This window comes from Littorina saxatilis, linkage group LG6, assembly GCF_037325665.1.
Source record: "Littorina saxatilis isolate snail1 linkage group LG6, US_GU_Lsax_2.0, whole genome shotgun sequence".
NCBI classification, from domain to species: Eukaryota; Metazoa; Mollusca; class Gastropoda; order Littorinimorpha; family Littorinidae; genus Littorina; species Littorina saxatilis.
The window spans coordinates 2751954-2762542 of record NC_090250.1 but is presented as its reverse complement, the minus strand read 5'-3'; the positions used below and the strand labels follow the sequence as shown (position 1 = coordinate 2762542).

The 10589-nt window shown below is 41.5% G+C and overlaps 2 protein-coding genes across 2 annotated transcripts in view; one reads left to right on the top strand and one right to left on the bottom strand.

Annotated features, from left to right (window-relative positions):
• Positions 1 to 204: 204 nt before the first annotated feature.
• On the bottom strand, positions 205 to 6124 carry LOC138968297 (steroid receptor RNA activator 1-like). The gene is made up of 6 exons (XM_070340858.1): positions 6093 to 6124; positions 5076 to 5225; positions 3526 to 3869; positions 1897 to 2005; positions 1279 to 1349; positions 205 to 719 (listed from the first exon to the last, which is right to left on the bottom strand). The coding sequence occupies exons 1-6, from the start codon at positions 6109 to 6111 to the stop codon at positions 432 to 434; spliced, it is 981 nt and encodes a 326-aa protein (XP_070196959.1). The 5' UTR covers positions 6112 to 6124; the 3' UTR covers positions 205 to 431.
• A 76-nt stretch (positions 6125 to 6200) lies between these two features.
• Positions 6201 to 10589, top strand: part of LOC138969658 (stromal interaction molecule homolog) — a gene marked incomplete in the record, with an annotated part of 39789 nt that continues 35400 nt past the window's right edge. Inside the window, 1 exon segment of the mRNA XM_070342516.1 lies at positions 6201 to 6801. Coding sequence (XP_070198617.1) covers positions 6606 to 6801 — 196 coding nt within the window.

Below are 10589 nucleotides of genomic sequence, written 5' to 3'. Positions count from 1 at the left end.
CACAAGGGGGATAACCCCGCATCCCTTTTGTACCATTTGTTTTGTAATGTGTTGTCTTTCTCTTTGTATAGTAAGTCCAGTCTCTTTGCGTCACTGTATAGTTATTCAGTCTACCCTGACAAACAAACAAAAAAAACAAAAAAATCCCTACCAACCTACCCTATTTTTTGTAGCCATGTTACCAGAAACACACAACTCTTTTTTTTTTGGGGGGGGGGGGGGGGGGGCCATAAAAGCCTCAAATGTTGGTACATCAGCATCTACCCACTGCAACGGTTGAGATGTGTTACTGGAACTATGCCAATCTTCCCTGGAACTGCAACTATTTTCCCTGGAACGGTTGGTATTTTCAGCAACAGCGACAGACCTTGGCACGCACAGCAGTGACTTGAACGGACGGTGAGAAATTCAGGTCATAAACATCATTACACCTATGTACACAGACAGGTTCCCCTGTCATCAGCTCCCCCCTTCCTCACAAGTACCAGTGTCTTTCTTTTCTGAGGTGTCTTTGGCGTCTCCTGTAGGCTGAGGGTCTTTGGTGTTAATGCGGCTGGTAGTAAGGCTGGGTTCAGAAGACTCTCTCCCTGCAGGGTCCAACATGGGTCTGCCGCATCCTTGGGCTGACCTTGACCTTCATCCTGGTTGACCTCTGACCCTGTGACCTTGGCACGAAGTTCTTGAATGATTCGCTTGACACCAACCATCCACTGGTTGACCTAAGGAAATAAAATACAATGTATAAACAGAAATTTTAAAATTAACGATGCATAATGATCTGAGAAACAAAGGGATGTAAGCGATCTTAATGCATACGTCGACATATACAAAAAGAGTAAGTGAGAGTTGTGAGGAACCACTCACCCGGCACCTAACAAGCATTGAAATGAACAAGCCACTTTTATCCCTATTTAATTTCATAATATAGTGCTCTGGCTCATTTGATTAAGATTCTTGCAGTATGAAATATATACATTTTGAACAGAGAAACTGGACATGGCAACGAGTCAGAATACTTTTGGGTGTACATGCACCGATTACCCAAGCCAGAATTGAATAAGGTGGCAGAATTTGAATGAAGCAAGAATGCATCAGTCCAAATTTAAATCTTAAGGCAATCTGTGAAGGTTTACTGCCCAACTTGGGTGTAGAAAAAAAAAATCTCAAATCTTGGTTATTGTTATTGTTATTGACTCCCTCCCTTTTAAGATCTGATTTTCGCAGATTTTTTTTATGTCTTAAAAGAGAGGTTCCACTGTATACTCTTGTTGACCCTACCTCTGTGGTGTGATTGATCATTAGCGCTACATGCAGTTCATGCGCCTCCTCCACCAGCTGCTTATTCAGGGCTGAAAGTAGAACATCAAATTAAATAGTCACAAGTTCAGCTTTATATTATGTGGATTCAATAGCAATGCAAGCCTGAAAATTGTAAATATGTACACTGTACATCCATGTTTGCATTATAACTATTAGATAATGTTCATTAAAACATACAGACTGAGAATTACATTGAATTTACAACCCCACCACCCACTTCTGGATCACACACATGCACACCACACCATAGCCACACACACACACACGCGCGCACACACACACACACACACACACATGCCTACATACACATACATACATGCACACACTAACATGAATACCTGCCCTAAAATTCAGATATAGCTGAATAATCTTTCCACAATCTAACAAGTGGCTTAATTGAAATGGAAAAATGCCTTTTCACACAACAGGAAATTATCAACATGTAAGTAAATCCCCATTTGTGCAACAACACAATTCCATATATATATATATATATATATATATATATATATATATATATATATGGAATTTTCAGCCAATGAACGCAGAAGTTGAAGATTGAAGAAGAAGTCCTACCTTCAACTAAACTGCCGAGTTGACTTTTGACAGACTGTGATATTTTTCCACACGCCCACCACTCCCCCATGAGTGCCACTTTTTTCTTCACATCCTCCATAGCGCGTCCCTGGGTGGTACAAGATGAAATGTATTTAAAATATATCGTACATTTTTCTGCTGAAAAAGTAATGCGTACAATTTCAATACATCAGAGAACAGTTTTTCAAAACTCTCTGACTAATTATTGCTACATGACATTAAGTTGAGCATCCTGCTACCCTCATTTCCACACAAATCCATCTCGACTCCTGAGCTGGATTCTATTGTTTTTATTATTAGTAGTAGAGTAGTGGTAAGGGACTGGATTGGTATCCATAAGCCTCACAGCCTTTTTTCGCGTCCCATCTCACTATCAAATTTGTTGCAGGTCAATCATATTAACATGCTCAAAGTCGTATTTACTCAATATCATTATCAATTATCGTACAAATAAAGTGACTCAGTCATAAGTTTTTGTATGTCCAGCAGATTTTTAAAGTGTTAATAGTTTGTGCATTTTTAACAACATCAGCATAATGGTGCAACACTGTTAGAAAAGGAATGTTTCCGGATATTAGTTTTACTAAATTCAATAAAGATTTTGTCCGTATTTTTCCTCGTTACATCAGTGGTAGACTTCTTTATTATGAGAACTAAGCTTTTAACTATGAAATAGAAAGTATGAGCTTCACAGAAACTACAAGATCCGCCTAACCCAATGCCCCCTGACAAAAAAATGGCAGGCAGCCTTCTTAATCCTGAGCAAAGGGAAACTACTCCGCACAACATGCACACATACAAAACAAAACAATTCATATAAAATCATAGAGTACTCACATTTATATAGAAGATGGCAGAATAACTCGAGAATACACTATAGTTTCATATGCAAGTATGTTCTGTCCACTTCCAATGTAATAAATGTTGTTTAAAAAAAAATCCAGCAAGTGTTCTTCAAAAACATCCAACGTGTCAGCCTTCAGTCCTCATTTACACCAATATATGTTGAAAACTCCGAGAAAAATCCACCTGAAAGTCCTGTTGTCGAATAACACCCAGATCGATGTCAGACTCATCCCCTTTCACCTCTTCAAGTAGAAAACCTTCGAAAGGCATGTCAGAATCGTCATCTGAGTTACCCATGATCGAACACCATACTTCCAAACCTTCGTTCAACACCATTTTGTCAGACAAAAAAATCTCAAACTTTGAAAATTCACAGCTAACACACTATCGCATCGATTCAAACTCTGCAAACGCTAGAATGAAGCAGCCGGAAGGAAGTGCATTAATCACATCCGGTCGCAAGGCCTTATGGGTAAGGCTCAAAGCGAAAGTGAAAGTAGGTGACCTAGTGTTTAGCGGGCCATGCCGGGCGTTTCAGGGATTTCATAGGGCACTTCCGGCGGGCCATGCCGGGCGGTTCAGGGGGCATTGGGCTAAAGGGAGATATTTGTCAACTTTGGGCAAATTCAAGATTTCCTTGCTACAATCAATGTCCAAGAAACACTCTCATCCACTTTTATTCACACAAAAACCTGGAAAATTTCCATACTAGTTAAGAAACGTGAGCCAGAATGAGTTGAGTATCACACAAAACACACTCACCTTCAGAGCATCGTTCACAGACTCTGCAGCGGAATGCAAGCCCTCCTTTACATACTCCAGCAAGGCCTCTTCCGTCTGAAGCGACAGATCCGCCAGAACGCATGCCAAGTCCTTGACCTTGATATCGGATCCCACGACTCTAGCAATGCCAGGCACCGTGGCTGCCGTCGGAGAGAAAATGGCGGGCGTGAGAATGGAATCTCCGCAAGGATCTGTGGTGGGGCTGATCGTAGGCACCACCACCGGCACCGGTGTGGGAGTGGTGGTGGTGGAGGTAGGGGGTAGGATCTGCACCGGTGCAAGACGAGGCGGGCCTTCAGAGGGGTTCAAAAGAGTTGCTGTCCCTGTGAAACGAACAAACAAATAAATGAAGCAATACTCTCTCAACAGTTATATGTGTACATCACAATATATTTTAATTTTATTTTTTATGATAAGATTAAGAATCCTTTTTTTTCTTCTTCTTTTTTTTCCTCATACACATGCTTACAGATAAACATCAAAATTCTGCTGCCCTAATATAAACAACAAAAACATACAAACAAATGAATGAAAGTCCTGAACAACCGATTCAAAGGCAGCAGTGTGCGCAACAATGACCGTAAAAAACCCATTTTTTTAAAACTTAAATCTTTTTAAGTCTCAATAATGTTTCCACACATAGGAAATGTCAACATGGAAGTTCAGGGGTATTCTGTGAGCTGTTTGTGTCTCCATAGCATGTCAAAAACAAAAATGGCTCCTTTTCATTTTCGTTCCTGGATCTGGCTTTCGCCTGGTGGACATGTGCTGTATAAACTATAATCTTAGATTTTGAATAATTAGCAATACAATGTAAGTCAATAATCCTGCTATTTCCCAGGTCAACTTATGTGCAGACCTGTTAGTGTTATTGCCTTATCCCCCTTCGTGTGTATACGCAAGCACAAGACCAAGAGCCGTGTAATCCATTTCAGAGTTCAGTGGGTCATAGAATTAGAACCACAGAGGGTTGTGAGACACAGCCGTCAAGCCTTTAAATACCTTATTTCTTAAAGTTCACCTACCCAGTGTAGTATTGTAATAAATGTTTTGGTTTTAAAATTATTAAGGATTTGTGATTTTAGTTATTGTCGTCGTAACTGATGTCTGATACATATATATAATTCTTACTGATACTTCTATACTGTTTATCTTACGCATATGTACAATTGATGGTTAAACACGTTTTGTTAAGGAGGAGCATGCTTGTGCGTGTGTGCTGTTGTGGGTTCTGTGTGGGGAATGTATGCGGGCGTGCGTGAGCGTGTGTGTGACTGAGATTGCAAGCGATGTTTGGAAGGGCGTGTATGGATTGATTGATTGTACTCTGGCCAAAACATGTCCCTAGTGTACTGCACATGGTTGAAATAAAGTCTTATGTCTTATGTCTTATGTCTAAATACCCAGCATGCTTCCCCCAAAAGCGATGTATGGCTGCCTGAATGGCGGGGTAAAAATGGTAATAATCGTAAAAAGATGTGGGAGTTTCAGCCCATGCACACGGACTCACATACAAATTACACACACACCAGTTGGTAACGGTAGTTCAGCATGGGATGACATAGGGTATGCCACTCTCTTGTTCAGTTTAGTGTGCTGAGGTGATCCGGGGTTGGTACTGCTTGCCGTACCTTGGTAGTCAAACATGGGGGGATCGTTCCATCCTCGATCTGTGTTTCCTACCAAAAGTAAAACAAACACCATAATCATTACGTTTGACATGACCATATATATAAGTAAACATCTTACATACAAATTAAGGGAATGGGGCCAACAATTTCTGACACTGAGGCATTCATAGATCTGGATTGATCCATGTGAACACATGAGTGGCATGTGTTTTGTGTGTGTATGAGTGTGCGTGTGTGTGTGTGCTTCTTGTTCTTTCTTGTGTGTGTGCTTGTGCTTGTGTGTGTGTGTGTGTGTGTGTGTGTGTGTGTGTGTGTGTGTGTGTGTGTAAGTGGTGTGTGTCTGTGTGTGTGTGTAAGTGATGTGTGTGTGTACTGTTTGTGTGTGTAAAAGCGACACATTTTATTTTGCAGTAAGTGTCCTGTACACAGAAGGTAAGAAGGGGAAGAGGGAGAAAGAAAATCTGATGTTTACAAAGGGTTGACTGCACTAGTGGTGACATCCACTGATCCAGCTAAGGAGCAGCCTACTTCAGTGGGAGTAGGCGTGGGTGGGGAGGCATAGAGACAGCCACACACATCTTGACACAGTACAATTTGTCTATGATATAACCCCTGAAGACAAACCATGTATCGTCTGAGAGCCACCCTTTTCCTTCCCAACCTATTATTGAGACCTTTATTTTCCGGAGTTTTCCTCAAGCAAAAACTGTAGTTGGTTGTCTCCCCTTGTAGCAGACAAACTGTTGAGATTGCTTTAGTGGGTGTGGATTCCAAACAAAAAGATTGAATCAGATAATCAGGCCAAGCGATTAGGCAAAAGTGAATGGTGCTTGCTTGTGAATGTGAACTGGCACCCCAAATGTAAGTGCAAAACGAAAGCTTGACAGTAAATGGCAAGTACACTCGCCAACTCACCAGGCCTAGGGGCTGCCATCTTTACTCACGTGACTGTATGAACCAATGAATTATCACCAGATCGAGAAGTTAAAAGCTATTCTGTCAATCGAAGAAATCCCCGTAGCCGTAGATACTATTTACCTTGGATTATACAATCAATGTGCTATTTAAGTGTTTGTCAAAGTTTGGGACAAACGCTGTGTTTTTTTAACAAAATAACACCCCTTGTTTGTGCTTTTGTGCAGTGATGTTTTGAAAAAGTGCTATTTCTCGTAGACTGTGAGTTGGAACAGAAAATGTGTAGTTTCGGAGTTTAAGCGGTTTTGCCATGCTGTGCAGTCGTAGTAGCAGAGAACCCACACGATGGGATCAAATGAAAACTGTTTATCACATGATGGTGTCCTTGACTTGAAAAACAAGTGTGTAAATGTGTATAATTTGGCAGGATAAACCAGCATCTGCGATTTTACTGAAAAATTGTTTCTGTGAGCATCGTCTGCTTCGGAACGGGACGGCCCTTATTACACAGTGATGACACCGGGTAAACACGGTTGTTTTTGTGTCGCGATTGTGTTGTTTGTGATCTTTCTTGTCAATGGAGCTACCCCTGAACATCAAAAGAGCCAAGATGAGAAGGTTGTCAAGACACAAGAAACACTCTCAAAAACACAAGAAACGGCTTCGGGGAACAGCAAATCACTCAGCTCGAAATCGACACGCGTTTTCGGTGAGTGTAGCACTGGAATGTGTCATTTGTGTTCTGAATCGTACAGGTGTCGACGGGTACAAGATTAGGCTGGTATGCCTGGCTGATCAAAGTGACCGTAAGAGAAGGATGATGTTTAATGACGTGTGTTAATCCCCTTTAAAGTTCGATCTAGTTGCACAGTGTTGACCCCGCCCAAATGGTCAGCACTTTTTAATTCCTTCTTCATGTCACAGCCATGGGGTCTAGTGTCAGTTTCACACAGATATATATATGTATATGTACGTGCACAATTTGAATTTGAAGTTATAATTACTGGACATACGCACTGTGAGCACACACACACACACAATCACATGCACACACTCACACACACACACCAGGGCTGGACCAAGTTGGTTTGAGGGGGGTGGGGGGGTTCCAACTGAAGGCAGGGGTCCAGGGGCCACCGAGGCCCCGGTGGGGTGCAGAGGCAACGCCCCGCTGGGGGGTCTGGAGGGCCAAGCCTCCCAGAAGCCGAGAAAATTTTGCATTTGTGAGGTCATTTTTTCAATTTTGGTCTTTCCTTGCAACTGGGAATCAAAATTACACGTTTTCAACAGTAACAAAATACTTCAGATATATTCATTTACCATAGTGGTTCAGTGGAATAATCCCAAAGACATAAATATGCCTAGTAAATAAGTCTGACAGGACTCTTTACTTTGAGTTTGAATACTTAAATTCAAGCAAACAAGCAATGATTAGGCCAAAAAAAATAATAGGTGTGGTTACGGTAACATAGCCAAAAAAAATAGAGTAGGAAGGTAGGCAATCACTTTTTTTTTTTAAACTTTTTTTTCTAATGTGTACAAATTAAACCTACTTGACAGGGAAATAAGTGTGCGACTCGGGCGCTTTCGCTTTCATTGCGTTTTCTGCACTCATTTACTTGTTTTTTGTGGGGTTTATTTTGACAAATGTAATAAAAAGTTATAGGGTCGACCCAAAAAAATAGGGTAGGTCGGGTTACCGTAACCACACCTATTTTTTTTTTAGGCCTTACAACATCATCATGTGGAATACAAAGAGTGGTATAAGAGATGTTGTATGGTGAACAATGACAGTCTATACTTCAGTGAAATAAACTAAGGGAGTTCAGGGAAGAGCTTAAAAAGTCCACATATTTTTTCTCTCTTTTCTCTGAGAGGTATATCGGATGGCCAGGGGGGGGGGGGGTCCAGAACCCGGGACCCCCCCCCCCTCCCACACACACACACACACACACACACACACACACACACACACCATAGTTGTTTACAGTATATGACGAATTACAGGCTTTGCAAACACAGGTTGATTTGGCACCATTTGTGAACACTTCATATCCCTAATAAGCTACTTTAGTGTGAACAGCTGATTGCTTTTATTAGCTTCTTAGGCTGATTGATTGCATGATTCTACTGTATTTCATTACACACAGCTGTCCATAATTATGTTAAACATCTGGGGTAAAATAAAAGTATAGACCATATATGCTAGTCATGCACAGAAATGGAAGTAATTGGGGAAACAAATTAATTATTATACAGAATGTCATCCTCTTTTCAGATTGTATCAACCTTGTTTGTGTTTGTCTGTCTGTCTGTTTGTCTCTCTCTCTCTCTTTCCTTCTGTGTGTGTATGTGTGTCACCTGCGTTTACCCCACCCCACCTCCCCATGTTTCTGATATGGGCTGTTACTGTTCGCCTAAAAGAGCAATAAAGGGTCCCAAGCATCCCCGAGATGCGTCCCTGAGATGCGTGTGTAGTGTGTGTTTGTGTGTCACCTGCAATCTAGGGACACTTTGGGTCAGTCATCAGAGGTGCCACAGTTATCTCAAATCTCCAGTCATATCGTACTCTACAGCGCAGAATTGCCCCTACTTGACTCACCAAGTTTATTTAAAATAAGTCATTTCTCAAGATGCTTTACTCCTTTAGTCTACGTGTGTCACACTCAGACTCAGAGTCAGAGGCTGACAAATTAATTTTTTTCCATGGGCAATTTGTTGTGATCTGGTTTAAGTCCATCCCTGTGTAAAAAAAAACAAAAAAAAACCACCATGTACCTGCAGTTGTAAAGTGTGTACAGTGGAACCTCCCGTTCAAGACCTTCGAAATTCTAAGAAAATCAGGCCTTAAAGTTAACAAGGAGGGGGTCTTAAAATGGGGTTAAATTTACAGAGGCTTTTTACAGAAAGTCTGAGAAAAGAGGGTCTTAAAAGGGTCTTAACTGGGGGTTCCACTGTATTTCCCACTCTAGTCTAATTCCCTGAGTGTGATGACAGAAGCCCAGTGTATTTTGTTTCAAAAACTCTGATTAATCTTCCTATGGCGCATTAATTGTTAGTTTGCTAGCAAAGTCGCAGGGACTCACTTGAAATACTGTTTTGCTGACCTTGATTGTACCGCCGGTGTCACGATTTCATCTTTCGCCTGTTTTCCCCCTCGACATATATATACTCAAGACTGAAATGTTGTTTCCTGGTAAAATTAAGAAGTGAAATTATTTGAGGACGAAAAGCATGTCAGTTTCTTGCATGTGAAGAAAATTGGTGGTAAAATGTAATAGATTTCACCCCCAAAATCGAATTCTTCGAAAACGTTTACTGAGTGGTTACGTCCCTTGAGTAGGAAGGAAAACATTTTAGGATGAATCAAATTTCTAAGTTAAATAAAACAAATTGGTTGGACAAATTTGGCCCCATGAATGTCAGGTACACAAGGTCGCTCATCAGTACTATGGAAGGGTGTTTTTTTGTTCAGTGTAGAGTTTATACTAGATCAACGAGGCCGAGAAGCGAAATATCAACACGGCGAAAGATGAAAACGTCACACCGGACCAGGACCTGACAAGCACTCCATAGTCCATTGTGGACAATTCTCGATGTCATTACACCTGGCGCCTGGAAGAAAGTCGGATTGTCAGAGGATATTGCCTGCAGCTATTAGATTAGGGGCTTTATTGGCTGGCACCAAGTGCGTGTTTGGTAGTATACATGTACTTGTGTGGATTTGGCTGCGGTGCAAGTAGTTGTAGTACAGAACATAGTAGTATTCATTGGTATCTGCGGACTTGGCCGTGAAAGCGATCATTCTGAAGGCTTCCTTAATTGATCCCGAAGGTGACCTATCGCGAAGTCTTTGTATCGAAACTACAGTGCCAAAGCTTCGTGCATCGAGCCTTCGCGAAGTCTTTGTATCGAAACTACAGTGCCAAAGCTTCGTGCATCGAGCTTCGCGAAGTCGACTTCGCCCAACTATAATTACAGGCTTAAACAGTCAGACTGGCATAGAGACAAGTATAGTTGTGTATGCTGCGTGCCACTGTCCACAACCATTTATAGGCCAGTACCATACTGTTTTTTTCCAGGCTGAAGAAATATAACGTGACATGTTTGTCCAACTGTAGGCTCTTCAAGTCTTGTAATAATATATATATTATAGGTTGTCATTGTATACATAGTCGGATGGCTACGATTGTCTTTAACATTCATTCGCTTGTTCGATTAGACTCCTGTTCTGTCAGCCGTGGAGCAAGAAGAGCCACAGCTCTCTGGGGGGGGGGGGGGGGGGGAGAGAAGGGGGGGGGGGGGGGGTAGGAGGCATTCGACGAGTTCGGGGGGGAAAAGAACCGTTTTAGAACCAGTTTGACATCTGTTGCGTAAGCCCACACATCACAAACCGTGCTTCAGTAACTCATCTTTTTAGCGCGATCTTCGATTTCAGCAAAATATTGAAAGATGTATTGGAAGACAAAGAATGATGGTTTCAGTGAATAAAGAAAA

What these genes read in the sequence shown, in the direction of transcription:
- LOC138968297 (XM_070340858.1), bottom strand. An exon ending in TGAACTACCGTTACCAACTG is followed by an intron (nt 3,870 to 5,075) that starts GTGTGTGTGTAA and finishes TTCGTTTCACAG; the next exon opens with GGACAGCAACTCTTTTGAAC. An exon ending in ACTCGGCAGTTTAGTTGAAG is followed by an intron (nt 1,350 to 1,896) that starts GTAGGACTTCTT and finishes TTCTACTTTCAG; the next exon opens with CCCTGAATAAGCAGCTGGTG.